The sequence below is a fragment of the Plasmodium brasilianum genome, chromosome 7 (assembly GCF_023973825.1).
Source record: "Plasmodium brasilianum strain Bolivian I chromosome 7, whole genome shotgun sequence".
Classification (NCBI taxonomy): Eukaryota; Apicomplexa; class Aconoidasida; order Haemosporida; family Plasmodiidae; genus Plasmodium; species Plasmodium brasilianum.
Window position 1 is genome coordinate 2,214,827 of NC_090120.1, and position 24,401 is coordinate 2,239,227.

Sequence of the window (24,401 nt, forward strand, 5' to 3'; positions counted from 1 at the left end):
TGTAATTTTATATACATTACATAAATAAATATACTTTTAATATATTTTTTATTTTTCTATTTTGTCTGTTCAATGACTGAAGACACATTTTAAAATGGGCACTATATTGCAGGTACACAACTTATTAATGCGTGATATATACATATTCAGTGGAATATTCATTTTCTTATGAACTATATTAATAAAATTATTCTAAGAAATAAGGTTTTTCTAATTACATTTTTTTTTATCTTTTTTATTATCTCTAAGGGAAATTTTATAGAATCATTACCATCGAAAGTTTATTATAGAAATAAGTTTGAGTCACAAACAGGTTATTGCTTCGGGTCTGATGATAAGAGTATATTTACACAAGCAAGATCTAAATTAAATAAATATAAAGAAATTAACAGTATTGAAAATAGGCTTATGAATGCTTTATGTCACGTATCTTTTACTAATACAGGAGATGATTGTGATAAACAGTGTCATAAGTTATACTATTGGTTAGGAAATGAATTACTATTAAATTAATTGGAAAAGAATTCATTTCCAGAAGTTATTGGATTTCTTGAAGATGTTTCAAGTGCTCTTCATGAGCGTGATAAATGCAAATGTATTTTTTTTAAAAATACGAATAAGGAAACGTTTGAAAAAATGAAGATTGTGTATGATTACTGTGAAGATTACGATAACATTAAGAGTACTCTTGAAGCTCATAATAATAAGTGTACTGAAGAATTTAATGATTATCTTGTTAAAGCTAATAGTGCTTATAATGAAATATATAACTGTACACAAGAAAATGTTGAATCATATTGTACAGAACTTAAAAAGCATGTTCCTAGTTGCTTTAATGAAAAATTACCTCGTTTGAAATGTGAAATAAAGGAAGTTTCTGCACAAGAAAAAGGTTTAAGCCAATATAATACCAATTATCTTGACCCAAAATATGTAATTAATGCATCTACCTTTAGTTCATCTCAAATATTCCTGTTCTTTGTTCTACCCTTTGTCGGCATTTTCTTTATTGGCTTCCTACTATATAAAGTAATTATTAATATTATTTATAAAATTAAATATCTTAATTTACTTCCATTTATATTTGTTTAATAGATAAACAAATAAAAAGTAACTATGAGATAATTATTATATAATCATCTTGTATATATCTTCTGAATAATAGTTTACTCCAATTGTATCATGGATACATACTAAAGTATTAAAGAAAAATTCAATTAGACGTAATTTGGATGAAATGGATATACTAGAATTAACAGAATACACGAACGAACGAAGAAAATTAAATTTAGGTAGAAAACAATTAAATGTAGCATATCATGCCGCATGAGTAATCTTTTACGAAAAGTATATATTAAGTTTATATTAAGAATAATAATTTTAACAAGAATATTTGTCCATATATTCTTCTATTAGAAAAGAAAGAAAAAAAAAGAAAAAAAATACATAAATTAGAACGTCTATATCAGTAGACAGAAAATTATGATATAACAAGTGATATTATAATTTACCGTAAATAGGAATACATTATTGATATATTATCATTGTAAAAAAAGTTATTAAATAAAATATATAGAGAATTAAAATTAATAAAAAAAAGAAGTGTTGAATTAGAAATTTCCACGTTTTTCTTTCTTTTAATTTTTGTATTATTAGTCAAAATGAAATTAAAAATGAATTAAAATATTTGGAATTTTGGAGTTTATTAAAATTATATATTTTTTATATATAGTAGTATAGTTGAAACTCACAACTTAAAGTAAAAAAAGCCATAAAAGGAATAATTAATTCTTTGTAATAGTAAATTGTAAATAATTATTATTATGACAAGAGGAATGTACACCGTATAATACAGGTCATATATAATGTACGAGTAGTACAATAAATAATATACAATAAAATAAACGATTATATATATTATAAATTCGGAAATATATAAGCTAATTTTGGAAATAGAATATTCTGTTAAATTAAATGAAATAACTTTTTATATGAATATGCAAATATAAATTTTCATTAGCTCTTAATATACATAACATAAATTTACATGGTAAAAATAATAAATATAATTTGTGTAATTTTTATTATGAATAATTCTATAAATAAAAGCTACATCTATATAATATTCTTTATATTTTTACATTAAAGAAAAATGTTATACAAAAATAAAAAAAATCATGATAATAATAACAATTTCATAAGACATCACAGAAAAAAGAGATTTCAGCATTTTCATTGATAAAAATGGTATTCCTAAACATAACATTATAGAAATATCTAATGAATGCAATTATCTGTAATAAATGAAATTTTTATTTTCTATTATATATAAAATGATAATAAACAAAAAGTTATATAAAATAAAAATGATTAAAAATATTTTATCATTTTTGTAATTTTATATTATATAGATATTGTTTCTTAAAAATATATTATATATAGTCAAAATATGAATATATAAGGAAACATATTTGGTCAATATATATATAATGTATTATTAAATTTATTGAAGAAAAATTAAAAGAAAAAGCATAATATTGTAGAGAATAATATATATCAGCGCTGTTATAAATGAATAGAATAATTTAATCAAATCAATGATCCCATTAATCTATCTGTGGATGAGAGAAGAAAAAAGTATTACTATTATTTTACAATAAAATTCAAAATAGATGAACTTTGAAATATATATTTTCATAGGAAATATACAATGTAAAATTAGGATATTAGTAATGTGTAAGGATTAAAAAATGAAAAAGGTATATTATACAAAAATTGAATTATATATATAAATTAAATAAATTAAGCTTTATATAAATTATGTAATAAAAATAGTAGCAAAAGGTAACAAAAGAAATAAAAATAGAAAAATAACTAAAAAATATTCATTATATATACACCTTAGATCTACAATTTCTTTTTTTCTTTTATAATTTAGTTTTTACAAAAGTAATTTTCGTAGGAAAACTGCTATAAATGATCATTATATTATTAAAATAATACATTTAACATATAATATATTTATAACTACCTACTACGCTAAATGAATCAAAGAATAAGGAATATAAACTTACAAATATAAATATTACTGTTCTCAAAATTATATTTAATAAAACATCAAATTTATTTTATTTATATTAGTTGCACAGGTGTTACTATTTAATATATTATTTCGAGAGTATTTATGTATAAATCATAAATGCCTTATTTCAATGTCGTTAATATTTAAAAGAAAAATGTTCATACATAAAAAAATTTCCTGAGTTTTACTAAATTTTTTGTATATAAAATTTTGTATTTTTAAACTGTATTATTTTATATTGTAAATTCTTCCATATAATATTAGGCATTTATAAGTGCTACACACTTAAGTATATCTTCATTCAAATAATAAGTTTTATTTGGAGTAAATGACTTAATAATATAAAAATAATAAATGTCATTAAATTTATATATGATCTTTTTACGTGATATTTATTTTTCTTATAAGTGGTATTCTTAAACTCAAATTAACATAAAGGATTAAGGCCAATATTTTTTTTTGGTAATTGTGCGATTTGTATATATAAAAATGCATACCTTAAAATATAAAACAGCTTAAATATTTAATTTGTTTTTGAAAAATTATAGTTCGAGCTAGAATAATTAAGGTATATATATAGATAAATGAAAGTAAAAAGGTTCACTACATTACAAAAAAACATTTTAATATATATCTTAGTACTTTTTCATTTTTGTGTTACTATTAAATGTTACAATACTTTAGGTAATTATATACTTTTTCGTAAAATCTATATTTGTGTGTATAAAATTATTTTAGTTTATGTTTCAAAATACTGGTAAGAAATTTCAAATATATTAGTATAAACATAATATTTAGCTATAATATATATAAGAGATCATTAATTTTGACTAATAAAGTATATCACAAATAAATTAAATGATTCATACATTAATGATAATATTAGCGAAGTTAATAAATTGTTGATTTAGTTTAGTTTTACAAAAATTATTAGAATTTCTATGAAAAATTAAATTGTGAACCAAAAATATATAATTAATTTGATATTTTTAACATGTATTATACCAAAAAAAAAGCATGTGTTATGATTAGTAAAACAAGGAAATGTTCACAAAATATATATATTTTTAATTTTTTAACACTTTTGTTTCATTGTTGTAAATACTAATTTTTTTATCAATAATAACTACATTTACCGAAATATAATATTTATAAAATTATAATAATTCCTAGGGAAACTTAAAAATAGTAATTATTCAAGAAACACCTAGAACAATAGCATATACCTATATTTTATACATTGTACATTCTATATAAATTTAATATTTTTTAATAATTAAAAATAATGAGAAAAAAATTGTTTAATCACTCTATTATGTAATTAAAGTATACGTTGTGAATATATATGAATGAATTGAAATCATGTAATTTTACTTATCGTTAATTTTTTATAAATAATATCAATAATATAGTTTTAAAGAATCGTTTTTTAAGTATTTTTTTTTTTAATAAGTAGTAAAATTTTCTATACTTTTTAATTTTTTAAGAAAAAATATTAATAAAAATAAAAGAGATATTTTTTTATTGTTAGAAGTGCCTAAAGTGATGTTCATTTTTTCTTTATATTATATATTACAATATTAGAGTCTGTAACATGAAACAAAGTATTGAGTTCGCATGCTTTATCAAAATTTTTATGTTTATCATTTTAATTTGGACGTGTCATTTTTACAGTAACATGGTTCCATAAAAGTTTTTTGAGGGAATTTGTTTTATTCATATTTACATTGTTTATTTTTATTAATTATTTTTTTGGAATGGGAATATTTATCCACTTATATATGAAATATTCACATTTTTTTTTTTAGAGCAGGTTTAATAAAATTTTGCATGAAAAGCATGGTTCTGCTGAAAAATTATATAAAAGAGTTTATCGATTATTAGTAATTTATACAGACGATATTTATCCATATGTTGGAGATTTAGAATTAAAGATACTATATAATAAAAAAAAAAAAAAACGAAAAATTAATTACAATAGATAATGAAAAATGGGACGAAGAAAAAAAAGAAAAAATATATAAAATCTCATTAATTAAAATAAAATTAATTAAGCGACTTATGAAAAATAGATGTACCATATTTCATAATTCATATAAGCACTATGAAAAAAAAAATAATGAATAAACTTGATGATAAAGTTTTTTTAAAAAAGATGATATTAATTAAGGATAAGGATTACAAAAAATAAGAATGTAAAAAATACGGATTAAGGTTTTTTATATTATTCCTGTTATTCGTGGTGGTATTAATGATACCTATATTAGATTCATCCATTGATAGTTTATTGATTTTATTATATCATTTATTAGAATAGAGTGCACCAAATGGTTCAGAAGCTCCGTCACCTGGTTCTGTAGGCCCGGCGAATTCTTCATGGTCTTCTTATTTTTCACAAAATCCTTTTGTACTATACAAAGCCTGCAGTATTTTAATATATTGTGTATCAATCTTACTATTGAGTATTATACTTATACTAGGAATTTTTTATTATTATAAAAAAGTTATAAAACATAAAAAATTAAGTCATTGGAGGCATTCAATGAATGGTAAGAAATGCATTTATTTTTATAAAAAAGCCTTTAATGTTATATACTATATGTAGTATATTTAATAACATATTAAATATAAGAATAATTTATTATATTTTATACATGAACCTACGTATACTTAGTCATATGTATATGTAACTATAAAAAAATACTTCTTTATTTTTTTTGTAAATTTTGAATGTTTGAAAGTTTTTTAATTAGTAATTTGATATAATTTTTTATCTAAATTGAATAGTATTGCAGAATACATATATTTTTATACATATAAATTTTCAATGAAAAATATATATTTGTACGTTAAAATTAATATATAACATCACAATTAATATTATTGTATTAAAGTCATTTATTAAATTATGTTATAACTGTATTATTTCTGCATTATATTTTTTATAATATTCAAGTATAGAATTATTTAATATTTTAAGATTATTAAGAAAACGAATTATTATTTTTAAGTTAAAGTTTTAGCGTGCCTTGTTATTTACATTATGAATGTAAGAGATTATATTATGTTGTAATTTTTTTTTTTGTTTTTATTTTAACTTTAAAATAATATTTTAAATATCTTTTTATTTCTTTTTTCTTAATTTCTCATTAATATATTAATTGATTCTCTTCAAGAATAATATTTAAAAAATAAAATAAAATTTGGGATTTTTACAGTAATTTTTTGTTATTATATTCATTTCATAGTTTTCATTATCTGATTTAGATCACATGCATAGCGGAAATAATCTAACAGATCATTTGAGTTGTATGAGTATTATTAGAAAAAAGAATTTTCATTTACTTGTAAAAATTTTTTTTATCTGTATCGGTAAAATTATTCTTTTGACAAAATATGTTTATAAAAGGCAAAATAAAACTAATTTATTAGCTCAAAAAATATCACGATAAAAGTTACTAAATAATATATTTTGGTAAAATATATTGTTACACTGCATTAGGTCTAGTTTACATATAATAATTTATATATTGTCATTATTATATATATATTTTTTGGAATTTTTTTTAATTACGGTAATTGAATAAAACATTCGTATATTAATTTTACTGTGTTCTTATTTTTAACATTATAATATATTAATATTTTTTCAAATACATATATGTAGGTAAAAACTAAAAACATTATGACGATTAATTTTAAAAACCTTCCTTTAGAAAAAATTGTACAAATTAAATTTAATTAAAAATTAAATTTTTTAAAAATATAACACAATAATAAAGAATAAGCTTTATTTACTTTTAAAATATATGTAATTTTTTATAGATTCAATAATACTTTATAAATTAAACTTCTTTTATATAATTTAAACCATAGTATAAAGTTCCTGTTTATGCGAAATTAAAAAACGTGTTATATTTCACAAAACGTACAAGTTTTAAAAATTGGCTATATTAATTATTACAATTATTGTGCATTTACAACAATTAATACATTATAAAATAAATAACTCATTTATTCAAAGTGTAATATTCTAGAATAAGAATTGATAATAGGAAAACATTATTAAAGTTAAAAATTACTATCTTTATATACAAGATATTGGAATACATATATATTCTATATGTTTAATGCTGTAAATTAAATAAGTATTTCAAAATATTAATATATCATATATTTTTTTTAACATTAAAAAGTTTATATAAAAAAAACTTTTAATTACTTGACTATATTAAATAATTAACGTATACATTTTGAATATTTATGAGTGAATTAAAATTATTGTATATGATTTAATGTCATTTTTTAATCATAATGTAAATATTAAAAATTTATAATATATTCTTAAAGATGTTTTATTTTGGTTCTCATTATAAAATCTATTTTAGTTATCTATATATTATTATATACCTAAGAAGAAATAATAACCAAAAAGTGAAAAAACACATATAGTACGATTTACGTTGAATGTATAATACTTATTATAAATATAATACATTCTGAATATATTACAACTTTAGAAAACTATATGATGGAACACAATATATGGTTTATAATTTTTAAAATTTCTATATATATAACTTTTACTTGGATATGTCACTTTTACAATGAGGAGGTGCGAAAACTGTATTGGAATATCTTTGTATTATTTATATTATTATTGTTTATTATTATTAATCCTTTTTTTTTTTTTTTTTTGTATAAGTATATTTTTTCATTTAAATAAGAACTATTTACATTTTTTTTTTTTTTATAATTATTTAAATAAATATTTGGATGATAAATGTAATATTGCTAAAAAATTATATACAAAAAATTATCGATTATTAGCAAAATATGAGCAGGGTAAGAACTTTTTCATCGTAAATTTTTAATGAAGAAATGCCACATAATGAAATGGCACAAAAAAATGTATAACTAATAATAAAAAAGGGACAAATGGAAAACCAAAACCCTCAAATAGTAGTTTGTTATATATTGAGGAATACGATAGAAATAATTAGAAACGTATATCTGGTATTTCTAAAGAAAAAAACCATCTCAATTTAAAAAAAATAAAATATTTAAAGAACTTGATTATAAAGACTACATTAAAAACGTCAAGATAATTAATGATAAAAAATATAAAAAACTATATCGTAAAAAAAAAAGAATACGAATTGCTTTACTTTTGTTATTTTTCTTGGTATTGATGCTATCCATAGTGTATCTTTCATTAGAGAAAATTACAAAGGGTAGATTATTGGGTTTATTAGGCTTGTTAAACGCCAAAAATGGAACTGTAACTTGAATGTCTACTGTTGACGTAGAGGGGGTTTTGATAACATGGTTAAACATAGGAAAATGAGGTTCATCAAAAGCAATAACTCTATCAACTATTTTGTTTTATTGCTTACCTTTCTATATATATGTTGTTATATGTATTTTATGGATGGTTTATTACAATAAAAAAGATATAAAATATGAAAATGTTAAGTTCACAAAAAGAATAAATAAGAAGTAATAAGAATTTTTCTGTAAAGATGAATTTAACATATAGTCATATATTTAGTTATATATTTAATAATTATAACAATGAATATTTTTGTTTCATAATTACACATATATATACGGGTGTTTCATAGGGGGGTAGTAGTAATGTACATTCTTATTTCTTTTGTTAACTTGAATTTTTGACTGTTTGAATAATTTTCAATTTTTGTTTTAAAAAATTATTTCAGATTAAATAAATATTTTGTCTCCTTACATATATTCATGTTAAAGTAGATTTTATAAATAAAATATATATATGAGTTAAAATTAATATATAATGGAATAATTTATATAATTTTAGTAGTGTTTATTTCCATTTCATTAATAATTTTCTTTTTTTTTTATCAATTCTAAAATGATTATGTATTTAGGATATATAAGAAAATGTATTATAATTGTTAACCATAAATATGTTTTTTTTGCATTCAGTGTGTGTGCATGAATACTTATGTTTTACAATGATTTGTTTATATTATTTTTTTTTTTTTTCAGAGAAAAAAGAATGTTATTATTTATTCTATAAAATATATTTTATACGAAATATTTATAAAAATTATTAATTGTAAAAATCGTTTTAACAGAATTAATTTTTTTTACAGTCTAAATGTGAAATCTTTTATATATCGAAATAATGTAATCTTTAGTTATATATTATTTTTAACTGTTTACAAACTTAGAGATTCTAAATCATTACAATTAAGTGAATTTCTTAAACCAAATAAAGTATCACTTTTGTAAATCTTTGTGCTATTTACTCAATATTTAGCAAATTACATTAAAATATATTATATAGGAAATTTATATTTAAGTATATATATATATATTCTATTTATTTTTTATATCATTAAGGGATTAAAAAATTGGATAATAATTAAAAAATATTAATGGAGAGTTTGTTGAATTTTGTTCTAAATATCATTTATTTGGGATTAAATAATTGAAGATTCATATATCATATCGTAATGTAATATGTTCTATTATTTTCATATTTTACCAAAAATTACATTAAATATATTGAAATAACATCACATAATACAAAATGTTCAGGTTATATTATATTATACGCTTTTATAGACTACTTAAACACTCTAACATTAATGCCTTAATATATTTCTTTTAACATATACTTTATACTTTTAAAATATTATAATTTTTATTTATATTTAGAATAGAGGATAAAACACGAATATACTTAATGCATATCTATAAATTATGACAGAAATATATAAATATTCCTACTGAGGATGCATGTTAAAAATTATGTTGAATAAATGTTAAGTATTAATAAGAAAATAGTTATATATTACGAAAAAACTATATATGTCTGTATAAATTTTAAATGAAATATATAAAAATTATATAAAGGATAACAATGGATTTACAAAAATATATACATTAAAGTTCAGGTTATAATAAATTGTGTTTTGGAATATAAATAAATTCTCATATTTCATAATAGTAGCAAAAAGTAAATAAAAATAAAACAATATACTTATTATATATATTGTAACTTGATAATCTGAAAATGCATATATTAGTGTAAAAAAAGATTTTAATAAAAAATATTTTTTAATAGATAGTATATTATATATAGAGAAAATTTTATAATAAATTAGAGTATATATATATATTAATGAATATGCTTCATATATTAAATAATTTTTACTATATTATTAACGAAAAAAGTTTATGTGGTATATTTCAATATTTTTAATGTAAACATAATTGTAAAATAAAACTTATCTTTTTTAAAAATTACATATATTAAAAAATATTCTTAAAAAAATTAAATTCTTTAAAAAAAAGTAAATAATTTTATTTAATGACATTTTAATAGAACATTGCATTTTTTATATTTTGAAAAAAGTTTGTGATGTATATACATAATTAATTTAGTATATAAATTTATATTATTTTTACATTAAGATCCTTATTATATTTACTTAAACAAAATTATCATATTTGTAGCATATAAAGTAAATAATAGTAAAATACTTTGTAGCGTTATCGTATATAATTGAAAATAAATTTATATTTTTTTCAAATATTTGTAATTACATTATAAAGAAAAAGAATTTTTAAAAGTACATATTTTTAGAGTATATTTTATTTTTTTAATTTAATTGTAAAAATTCTAGGTTTTGTTTTGGAAAATAAATTAAACGCTTTCATAGAAAAATCACTATGAAAAAAAAAAAAAGAGAGAGAATAAAAATCTAGCTGAGACTAATTTTAGATCAATAAGTTTTAAAAATATAATTTGCAATAATTGAATATTATAAATTAGTTTATTCATTACTAAAATACATAGTCTCTATAAATTCATTATTTTTAACATATTTTGGTGTTCATTAAGGATATACAATTATGTAAAAATATTAGTAATGTTATAATATCTATATAATACTACTTTATATAAGAGAATATTATCTAACTGGTTAATTTTATTTTTGATGAAAACATTATATTCCCACAAGATAAATTTGAAATCATTATGAACATAAAAAAATCATTTGAAAGTAACAATTAATATATTGCATAAAGATATTTAGTAATATTTTATATTTACCTTATTTAAAAAAAAGAAAGAAATTCCCCTTTTATACTTATTATAATTTTTCTTATACTTATATTTAGATAAATATAACATGAAATTGAGCAATATTCAGAAATATGTTAATTTTTCGTACAAAATTTAGATTTTCAATATTTATATTATTTCATGAGGGCATATGACATTATTATATTTATCTTCATGGATTTTATATATGAATTATTATAAGAATTTATAATAGAAATAAAAATAATAAGAATGTTTATATTTCTTTTTGGCTTTTATGGAATAAAATGGATTTTATACTTTCTGCTATTTTATACAAAACTATAGTTTATTTCATTCTAGAATTATATAATTAATCGGTAACGGTATTTTTAATTTACTTGAAATTTAGTTTTCTAAAGAATATTTTATGATATATTAATCTCTAAATTCATGAGTAATTGTTGCATGTATATGTAATAATGTAAATATAATTTTATGGTGAAATGATCAAGTAATAACTTTTACAGATAAAATATACTACTGGAGCGATAGAAATGTTTGGATTAATAAATTTTTGGAATTATACATTGTAATACGTAAAAAAATTTAAGAATTATTCAATTATTATTTTATGTCATATATATCTAACTATATGAACGATTATATAATATATATATTACTGTTTTTTTGCTTCGGATTTATGTCCTAATAAATGATATATTAAAGCACTTGGGTTAAAATGTAGTATGGGTTTTTCGTTATCTATGAATTATTATTAAATAAAAAAGGTTTTTACTTTTATTATTGTTATTATTATAAATAAATTATATTTATCAAAAATACTTTGAATAAGTATTTTGAAAAAAGTAAAATTTCATAGTACGAGATATTATCTTTGAATTCTTATTTAAATAGCACTTTATTCTTTAAGATATATATTATAAGTAATTAATACAAAAAATATATAAAGATCAATTTTCCTAGCATTTTTATATTAAAAATGGTTTTGCATTTTTTTAGTTATTAAAAGAAGTATTATTTAAAAATTTCTATGTATTTATTTTATTATTAATAATTAATAAAAAATTTATATTTTATTTTCTTAAGTATTGCAGGAAAAAATATAAATATTGATATGTTTTAACATAAAATATAAACAACTATGTGCTGGAATATTAAAATTTCTTATGGATAATTTAATCACATCTAGTATACTTTTATAAGGATGGTGATAACTATATAATTATATATTTAATATACCTAAAAATTTTTATGAACTAATTTGAATATTGTGACGCATATATTATTTCTTATTAATGTCTTAAACTTCTTTTTGCACTTGTATTATTTTACTTTTATTTCATTTTATTTTTTTACTTTATCTTTTTAGAATTTAGAAACAAGTAAGGAAGAAAAATTATTGAGACATTTTTTTGAAGAAGATATTCAACCTACTGATTTTACAGAAAAATTTTCCTCATTTTCTTCATTAAAGGGAATACATAATAATTTATATAAAATTGGTTACAAGCTTCATAATAATTTCAAAAATAGACAAGTAAATGAAATATTAATTGGTGAAAGTGTTAATGATACATTTAATGTTGAATATTACTGTGAGTTATTGAATGAATGGTTAAACCAGAAAAAAAAACATTATATAATTGAAGGATCTAATTGTGAAGAAAACACAAAATTATGGGAAGAACACATTGAAAAATTGTGGGAACCAATAAGAACGTATGTAGATGGTAGTTTTTTGTGTAATAGAGTTACAACTCCTTATATTTGTTCTGCTTCACCTGATTTGAAGACTGCTTTATCTGTGGGTTTTACACTTCTGGGAACTTGTCTTATTAGTTTTTTTTTTTTGTATAAGGTATTATATGAATTATTGTTAAAAATAATAAAATTTCAGGGCAAAGATTGTGCTTAATTTTTATTTAAACAATATTATTAATATATACGTATATAATATATTTCATTATTTTTTCATATTATATAATAGTTTAGTCCCCTTGGTACCTGGATTAACAATAATATAAATATAAAGAAAAGAATAACAAAAAATATATTTTCTGAAGAATCATCTGGATCATTAGAAAGATCTTCTAAAAATGGAGAAATTACTATAGGTTATCATTTTGTAGAAGATTCGTAATTTATATATAATATATTTTGGTGGTTTATTTTCATAATAATATGAAGAATGAAAAGGTTAATACCTGGAATGTTCCACTGTTCAGTAAAAAAAACAATAAATAATATAATTACCATATAAGTAACATATATTTAAGTTTCAAAAATAATGCTTTACTCATATTATTATACGTTATTCATAATAATGTTATTTTGAACATAATTTATTACAAATAATTCTATAATATTACAGATTAGCAAAAAAATTTAGGATTAATATAACATATTTTACTTAATAAAATATACATTTCTTTAGAAAAATATAATTAGCTATATTTCTGGTATACTATTCTCTATAAAATATTACTAAAAAGTTTATATGCCTCTTTCAGTCACTTGAATCTATAGGGGATAATATATTTTATATTGCCATCTGCTTCCGTTGTTATCATTTTTATGAGTTGAGTATTATTTTATTAAATAAATAAAAAAACAACTATAGGATATATTAATTTTAATATACAAATTTTTAATAAGTTTTCTAAAATAATTTTAAATAAATAGAAAAAAAACATGATGAAAAAATTATTTTTTCAGAATATTAATAATATACTTTCTAGTTTAATTAAATTAAATATTTATATAAATTATATAATATATATTATGTTATGAAGTTATATAAATAACATATATTTTATTTTTTATAAATGAAATAATTATAATAAAATATATTATCATTTTTTTCAATTCATATTATATTATTCATGTATTTTTACTCTATATAATAGAAACAATAAAAAATAATAATATTTCTCTTAAAAAAGTAAGGAAATGATAATGGATAATTCTAATATATATTTATCTATATATCGATGTTATATATATACCATTATTATTATTCGTATTATATATTATATATTCAGCGTAACGGTAATATCGAGAATTCATTATCTTAATATTTCTTAAATATATAACTGTATATTTATATTTAATTTTAAAGTGAAATATTATTTTTACTAATACATGAGTATGGAATATATTTTCATTACTTTTCTATATATTCATATTTAATATATTTATATATATATTTATTTTTTTTACGTAAATATTTAGGAGAATTATATATAAGAAATAGGCAAAAGAAAAAAGATAGGAAATATATATGTAATGAAAAATTATTATGTGATCCATCTGTTTTATTATAACTTTATTAATTGTTATGATGAATTAATTTTAATTTTATACATGTATTTTATCTAAATAAACTGTATATGTATATGAGATGAATTATTTTATTAATATTAACATTTCAGTATTAATAATTTAGTTGTTTCTTATATTACTTTATTTATTTTATCCGGTATGCACTTATTGGCAAACACAGAATGTATATTCCATATAATTAAATGAATTTTATTTTATAAACAAAACTATGTTATCCAATGTAGTTATTGAATGTGGTATATGAATATAACTCATATTAAATAATTAATTTTATTAAGTATAAATAAAGTTGTCCAAAAATCAAATATTATCTTTTTTAAAATATAAAATTTCAAATGAAATATATTGTTATGTAATAGGAAATTTAGAAAATAGAAAAATAATAAATGAGATAATGGCACATGAAATAATTCATAAATCTTTTGAATATATTTATAATAATAAAGATCTATGTACAGATAAAATAATAAGTAAGCATAAACAACGTCGAATTCATAGTAATGTTCAACAATTTTCAGCAGACGTACAATATAAATAAAAAATTATATTATACATATTGTAAAATAAAAAATAAATATGAAAGGATAACGTATAATAGGCCAAATTAATGAAATTGGTATAAAAAAAGGAATTCATGAAATTACAAATATCTTATATAATTTTTAGATAATTGGAAAGCATTAATGAATAAATAAAGAACAAATAGCAATTAGCTATCTAACTTTTTTCCTAATATATAATACAGTTTTTTATGATTTTATGAATATCATTTTAAATTATGTTTAAATTATCATAAGTAAAAATATATACATAAGTTATATTCTTAAATTTAATAAATTTAAACGTATATTATTAACAGAAATTATAAATATGACTATTGATACATAATTAATTATCTTGAAAAAATTTGAGAGCATTTATTATATTTTATTGAAATAAAAAATAAATGGTACTATAAAAACTAGGTGATGAAAAAGATTAATAATTCTAAAAATTTAGAATAACAAGATATATTTTTAATATAAAGGAAAATAATTCCATATATAATGCAAAATATGCACAAATATATTACGTATTATACATAGCATATATATCGTGTGTTTTTTATAAACATGTATTTACAAAAGTAATGTTTTAAGGAAATACATAATATAATATAATTAATGTTATCATATATAACAATAAAATTATACTATATATGTATTAAATTATTTCTAATATTTCAATATGGAAGGTAATATATATTTAGAACCACAAATAAATAAATCATTCTTATAAGATGATACACTCTTTTTTTATATTTTATCCATATATTTTATTTTTCATAACATTAAATGTTATAATATATTATTACAATATATTCATTTATGAAAATAATATATATACTCTCACAAAAGATTTTTGTTTTAGGGTGAGGAATACTGATAGGAAATAATCAAAATCTGTTAGTGCAAAATTAACTTCTAGAAAAATTTTTATGTATCATGTTAATAATATTGAGTATTTTAGTTATTTACCAATACAAAGAAGAATATATATAGTTATTTTTCTATTATTTTACTTTCTTTATTGTTAAGTTTATTTTATAAAAATTTATATTATATTTTGGATATAATAAAATAATAAGAAAAAATATGCTTTACTCCATTGAATGAATGCAGAAATAACTTATTGAAATAATTTTGTTTTTATTACAATCCATTTAATACTAAAATTATTGTTTTGTTTTTTTTTTTTTATATTATATTATATTAAAATTTCTTCTGAATACAGATATTTCATTAAAATATAGAGAATAGTTAGGTCGCAGAATTTATAAATATTTTGTTAATAAATAGTAAGAATAAGCTTAGTTATTATAATTTTCAATAATTATTATGCATAAAAAAAAAAAACCTATAATTTATTTACTTTTAAAATATATATGTTTTTATAGATTTGATGATATGTTATAAATTTCACTTTTTATATATATTAAAGAGAATGAAGGAATGAGTATGTTATGATTAATATATCATAGAATGGTGTATAAAAAATGTTTTCTTCATTTATTGTAATATTTATGCTATTATTATTAAATATAATATTTCTGAGAAATAAAATTTGTTTTTTAAATATTTATATAAATTAAAAAAAGAAATCAAGAAATATAGTTAAAATTTATTATTATTATTATAGTATATAAAAAATTGCATTCCTTATATTCTGTATATTCCATATCCTACATAAACTCCATATGATGAAATATTAAGAAATCATATATTATGTCCCTATATTATCATTAGTATAAATAAAGAAAACTGTAAAAATACTATGTTATACTAAATAATTATTTTATATATTTTTTATATGAATAAATGAATTCGAATTATATTGTTCAGATGAATTATATTTTTATAAATAGCACTTTTATAAAAATTTTACAGTATTTATATAAAGTTACGTTTCATATATTTTGTTGTAAATAACGTTATAATTTCATAAATTTTATTAATTTTTTTATAAATTATAATAAAATATATATAAATTAAATATATAATTAGAGTGTCTTTTTATTAAAAAGAATATTATATTATTGTTTATATTGTTCATATTGAATGCATTACAATATTGAATATCGATATAATGGGACAAAAAATTAGGTTACCGTTATTTATTAAAGGTAGAAAGTTAATCCATTTAAGTTGGATATATTATTTTTATATTCGTATGGTATGATAATAATAATTCAGTTTATTTGTATTTCTTATATTTTTCATTATAAACTTTTATTATTTATTTTAGTGTACGTTTGTACCTTTGATTAAATTATAATTTTATTTTTTTATTAGAGCACTCTTAACGAATCTTTGAATGAAAGTTACAATGATTGTAGAAAATTATATAAGAAAAATTTTCGTTTACTCTCAAAATATAAGAAGAATAACGATTCAAGTATTGTATGTTTAAATGAAGTGATACGCAATGGAGTGTACGATAAGAATGACATATGTAATAATGAAAACATGAATACAGAAAAAAGAAAACAAACGAACAGTAGTTCGTCAAAGATTGAAGGATACAATAAATCATATATGAAAAAAAAATCTTGTTTTTTTGAAACCAAAAAATATTCTCGTTTAGAAAAAAAAATATTCAAAGAACTAAATTACATAGATTATCTTAAAAATAACAGAACTATTAGCGATAAAGTTTACAAGAAAATAGTACGTAAAATATTTGCATTACGAATTTTATTACCATTATTACTGTTTGTATTGCTATTAATATCTATCTTATTAGATGGATCATTGGGTCGCGGACTTGTTAAAGGATTATTTGAAGTTGTAAATATATGTGCAGAAGGAAAATGGAAAGAATCTTTTCAATCAATTTTGAAAGATTCTTCATTTTCTTGGTTGTTTAATGTACCAGAAGGAGTAACGAAGTATGCATACGTAACGAGATTCTTTGCTTTTCTAATATATTGCACATCCTTTTTTATATTAGGAATAACAGTTATATTAGGGATTCTTTATTACCATAAAAAAGTTAAAAAATATGAAAAAATTAAGTTCAGAAAAAGGTAAAATGTTTATTGAATAATTAGTTTCTTTTTATAATAAAGACATTAATATGAAAAAAAATATATGATATTTTTTGTTATATACTAATTAAATATAAATCTAATTGCTTAAATTTTATAAATTCATTCACTTATATACAGTCTTCCTGATACAAAACTGTAAAAAGATGTATTTCTTATAATTTTGTTAATTTCAATGTTTCATTGTTTTTAAATATATATTCAAAAGTTTTTTTTTTTTTTTGCTTTATTTAATATAATGTCTTAATATATTAGTATTTATTTATGTAAATTGATTTTAGTGAATATATTATTTTTGTTCTTTACAATGTATATATTGTAAGAGAATTAATATAACTCTTTTTAAGTAAGATGAATAACGCGTGCTATAAAACTTGCGTTATGTTTTTTTGTATATTTTTATTCCAAAGTGATTATTCCTTCAGTATAGTATGAGGATGTATCATAAGTTTTAAAGTATATATAAATGTTCCTTGATTTATATTTAATAAAAGTAATTAAATATATTGTGTTTCATCAATATGTACATACACATTTGTTTTTACTAAAGAGAAAACTTAATATTTATACTATAAAATATAAGTACTGTAAATACATTTTAGATATACTTTTAATTTTTTTGAATAATATAAATTTGAATATAAATATATACTATAAAAATATATTGTTAATACCTACAGATTATTGATAAATGTTTATTATTGGATCCTATAAATATTCAATCAAATGAACCGTTAAACTCCCTTAATATTTTATTATTCTAGTAACTGTGTCTTTAATTAAGATTTGCAAAAATATTTAAAAATATATTATTGTTCAAATTTATAAATAAATATACTAAATGCTTTTTTTCATTCTATACATTATGAAACAATTAGTATAATGGTCTAAATGTAGAACGTTATTGTATAAAATGTTTAGACTTAATTTTATTTTTATTATTTGCTTTATCATAATTGCAAATTTATAAAAATATGTAATATACCAGTAAAAATAAGAAATTTCCTTAAGGAATAATGAAAATATATGTAAGATTTTCAAAAATTATATAATTTATCTAGATAAATAAATATACTTTTTTCAAATTTTTTATCCTTTATTTCAATTATACAAATTAAAACATAAATGTTATATATAATATGAACAAGAATATATGAAGTTTCTATTGATGGTTATTGATTTGTCCATATATGTGTTTCTTATATTATGAATAAAATAAAAGTAAAAAAGAAAACAAAAACGTTTTTTTTTATTGATAATTCATAAATAAGGCTTTTTGTATTTAAGGGTATGTGTTCCGTGTATTGCTATCATATAGATAATATTTATTAGTACAATATTATTGTGTATCAGTTTTTATATATAGGAAATAATTAATTTTTATAATTAACCACAAACTTCTAATTAATAAAAGAGAAGCTACTCTGGTTATTAAATATATATAATTGTTGATTTAATTTTATTTTACAAAAGTAACCTAAATGTATATGATAAAATAAGTTCATATCAAAAAATTATATGCATATTTACTATCGAAAACGTTAAACATATATATTATTGAATTAATATTGTTGTCATAATTAAACATTATTACAGTACTTACTTTACATGTAAACTGTTCGAAGTTTTTTTTATTTTATTACATTTTGTCTAGATATATTCAAATGAAAAATAAAAACAGAATTAATTCCATAAATTTACAATATTTTCAAGTATATATTATGATATAAATTAAGCTCAATTAAGAATAATATTTTTTAAAAAGTATTATATAAAAACATAAAAATAAAATTCATTTATCTTTAATATATATCATTTTTTATGAACTAGGGTTTTATATATTTTTTAAATATATTAGAGATCATAAAAACATGTATTTGCTTACGTATTAGATAATTCAATTGTTATAAATACTATAATACACAATGATATACAAAATATTATTTACTTCATCTATTATTACAATTATTATATTGTTATAATAATTAATATTATTTAATCATGACAGAAAACGTTCAAAAAATCATATCATGCGTAATATTATATTTATTATATGGAAATAAAGTTCAAAATTATTATATGCATATGTATTGGTACACATTTTCTACAATTTATACGTTGTTTTAAATAAATACAAATTTTTTTTCATAGATTAAATAACTTCTCAATTTATATTATCTAATATTCTTTGTATTATTTATATTTTTCTTTTTGAAAACAATTAATAAAAAAAAAATTAGAATCTCTAATATTAGATAGTTTATTAAAGTATTTTAAAAATTTATCATAACGTTTTATTTAAATTATTTTCACATTAGTACTTTTTTTAAAATAGGTTCATAAAAAAACTGTACTAAATTAATTTTAAGTTACCTTGTATTTTTAAAACATAATAAGGTATATTTTATATGCTTTAAATTTATAATATTAAAATTAAAATAAGTAAATAAAAAATAATTATATATATAGGTTTTTGTCTATTATTCAATAAAATTATATTACATTAATAATTTTTATTAGTAAATTAAAATCATTAAAAAAGTATAGGATGAGAGAAAATTATAAGTCACTTATTTTTATTAAAATCATTGTATTTAACCTTTACATTTGATACGCCATTATAAAAATAATTTATTATTATAATATTTAGTTTTTTTGTTTTTTTAATGTTTAATTTTTTGAATTAATATTATATTACCATGGAAATATATATTCCTTAAATAATATGTGTTTAATTTTATTTTTTTTGGAATAACTTAGGTAAATCACCGTATAAGAAATATAAGCCACCTAGAAATTCAAGTTGCAGAAATACTAGAATACTAGCAAAGGATTCATCGAATATAATGTCAAAAAAGAATATACCAAGTAATGGAGGGATTATCAAATTATAAGATTAAAAGTATTATGTATCTAAAAATTCTAAGCATAACAAATTAGAAGGGGAATTAGGAGAAATTTCAAATAAAAAAACAAAAAGAGATAAAATACTTAAGAAGAAGGAGACTTATTTAATTAATAGATTACATAAATAGTTTTAAAGAAAAATATTTAATCCATTAGATTATATATATAATATTAAGAATAACAAAACTATTAATAAAACGGCAGCATGTATAATAATATATAGAAAGATAGACTTGAGAATTATTCCACTCCTATTAGCTTTATTGACTGCGCCAATAGTAGTTTTAATATCAATTTTTGTACCTTTTATTTATGGATCATTGAAGCAAAGATGAGTTTTGCGGATGTGCATTATATATTTTAATAGTAGTATTATATTCATTATTGTTTGTATTTTTAGCAGTTTTCATTGTATTTTGTATTCTTTATGCAGTGAAAAATATTGAAAAATATAAAATGATAAAGCTAAATAATTCAAACATTGGTTATAATTAGTTAATTTACTTGGTAAGGAACAAAATAATAAGGAATAAAAAGATATCTACTATCCTTAAAAATATAACATAAAAAAAGTGAAAATAGAGTTACATAATTTATATAATAAATTCTAAATATACATAGTTATTTTGATATAAATTTTAAAAATATGTATTCTAAATGTTTAGTTAATTTCTCCGTTTTACTTTACATATTTGTATTTTAAAAAATTGTTCGAACATACTTTAATATATTGGAATAATATATATATAATTATAGTTTTATTAAAAATGCATATACGTTTTGTAAAACTCGTGTAAAAAAGAGCAGCTAGTGTAACTTTGTTAAACGATTAAAGAAAACTATTTTGTTACATTAAAAAATGCTTTCATTTTGTTTTCATTTCTTTTACTTTTTATTGGTATAAACTGGTTAATTGGTCACCTAATTAAAAAGAATATATGAACTGTTCTATATTAATTGTAAATCTATTTTCTTCAAAAAAATAAAACAAAATAAGTATGTTCTTTTTTGTTTATGTAATAAGAAGATTTAATTAATACATATTATAGATGACTTTATGATGAATGTATTATAATGTGCATTTACCACAGAATCTTTTTTAATATGTATAAATTTTTGAATAGTTTTAATATGTATGAATAAATATGTAATTAGAAATATTATTTTTAAGAAAGAACTATTTATAGCTTATTACTAATCTTCAAAATTACAGATTTTTGTACCTGTATATTGACTAATATACTTAATATATTACTTACGTAAAATGAATATTCAATGGAATTTTATAATATTTACTTAAATACCCATTATATAGAAATCTTATATATATTTATTATACTCCTATTTTTGCTTTTTAGTTAATATTAAATATTGTAATGTGTTACTAAATTATTTAATTTTATGTATATAACATATATATATCCTTATAATGCAAAACATTATAAATAAGGAGATTTGATTATAACATAATCAATTGTAATGTACATAGCACAATTGTATGCTTATATAACCATGATGTTTAAGTTTTCTATATAAATTCACCTTTAGGGGAAAAAAACATACATCATATTGGAAGTTTTGTTATAACTGTTTTGTTTCTATTACTTTTACTTCATATCTTGTGATATTTATATTCTGAAAATTACGAAATAAAATATAAATATTCAAAAAAATATATATTTATGTAAATTCATTTAAGCTATATAATTATATATGCATTTGAATAACCTTAAGAACAATTTTTAAAATTTTCGATGTAGTATATTTACAGTTAGTAAATTAGAGATTTATAGTCGTCAATTAAATATTTGACATTTTAGTTATTTATGAATAAAACAAGAATATTTAAAGGAGATAAATTCAGAAAGAACTTTATGTTGTTGATGCAAACATTAATTAATAATATTCATCGAGTATAGTGTAAATATTCGTTAACTGTAAGTTATTTAATGTAAATTTATATTTTTTTATATATGTTGTGCATTAAATGTGGAAATAATGCGTATATAATTGATAATATTTATTCAAATATTATATATATTTAATAATAGTTTAAGTAATATAATTTTATTATTCATTATAAATATTATATATTAATTATATCTAGTGCAAAAAGATATAAGCTTTTTTTTGCATTATATTAAGAAATCATTATTTATAATTAATACACATAATGCACTTATTTTTATTTACTGTTGTACATTAACACCATGTGCAGAATTTAGTTATAATTATAAAGCATTTTTCAATGTAAAATAATATTATATACTAAATTTTTAAAAAGCAAAGAAATAGTAAAAATAAAAAAAAAAAAATAAATAAAAATAAAATTTATTATTTTTCTACTAGTCTTAGTTTTACATATCATTTCGATATACCAGAACGTAAATTTATGTACTTAACAATAATTTTTTTTAAACATTGTTAATTTTTAAATATGATAAAATTTATATTATATTTTATATAGGTGGAATAATAATGAAATAATAAATAAAAATAAACTCTCTTATTTTGATTATAAATATATTGCACATATAATTTAATATAGTAAAAAGAAAATGAATTTTTCGTACTATGTGTAAAAATATGTATGATATAAAATACCTTACATATAATAAAATAACTATTAAAAAGTACATTTTTAAATATGTAATGTAATTTACTATAAATTATGTTGATTTAAAAATTGTTTTTATAAAACCAATATATTTTATAAAACTAGGGTACTTATGACTTACTTGTACAGCTCTATATTTAAATCCTTCAAAATAACGTGTGCTAACAAAACTAATCTTATAGAATACATATTCTGTAACCTAAATAAAGTAACAATTCAATATCTTATCCTATATAAAAGAGAAGTCTATATATTGCAAATAATATTGGTGAAAGGTACCATAAAGCTATGTTCATTAGTACGATCTTAAAATTTTCTTTTATACCACCTTTTTTATTTTTTATAAAATAATTACCTGCGAAGAAAAAGACTTAAATATTTTAGTTTCCACTATTGTATCGAGTTTTTAATATATATAAACCTTATCTTGATTATCAATATTTTGTTTTGGGGTATTTATTAACTTTGTTCCTTATAATGTTTTAGTTTGTGGTGTTTCACATTGTAATGTCTCATTAATTTCATTATATTCTTTCCGTTATTATAATTCTTTACCAATGACCTTCTCATCCATCATTTCATTATCTGAATACAACAATTGTATAGGTGTTGAATTTGATACACCACATAATTTGAACTTTCCCTTCAATGATTTAGTATAGATTCTCTAAAAAAAAAAAAATAAGTAATAAAATTTTTTATTAATATAAATATATATTTCAATAAAGAAAAATTAATTTTTTAAGAAAGAAAAAAATAAAAATATTCCTAA

The 24,401-nt window shown here is 18.4% G+C and overlaps 3 protein-coding genes across 3 annotated transcripts; all 3 read left to right on the forward strand.

The window, feature by feature from the left end:
- Positions 1-636: 636 nt before the first annotated feature.
- On the forward strand, positions 637-1,330 carry MKS88_002182 (uncharacterized protein; the record flags this gene model as incomplete). The annotated part of the gene is made up of 2 exons (XM_067215172.1): positions 637-1,029; positions 1,166-1,330. The coding sequence occupies 2 exons, from the start codon at positions 637-639 to the stop codon at positions 1,328-1,330; spliced, it is 558 nt and encodes a 185-aa protein (XP_067074476.1).
- An 11,051-nt stretch (positions 1,331-12,381) lies between these two features.
- On the forward strand, positions 12,382-13,317 carry MKS88_002183 (uncharacterized protein; the record flags this gene model as incomplete). Its single annotated transcript, XM_067215173.1, has 3 exons — positions 12,382-12,384; positions 12,547-13,035; positions 13,165-13,317. 3 exons carry the CDS (start codon positions 12,382-12,384, stop codon positions 13,315-13,317), a joined length of 645 nt encoding a protein of 214 aa, XP_067074477.1.
- A 3,827-nt stretch (positions 13,318-17,144) lies between these two features.
- MKS88_002184 (uncharacterized protein) lies at positions 17,145-18,088 on the forward strand (the record flags this gene model as incomplete). The annotated part of the gene is made up of 2 exons (XM_067215174.1): positions 17,145-17,231; positions 17,351-18,088. 2 exons carry the CDS (start codon positions 17,145-17,147, stop codon positions 18,086-18,088), a joined length of 825 nt encoding a protein of 274 aa, XP_067074478.1.
- Positions 18,089-24,401: the final 6,313 nt, after the last annotated feature.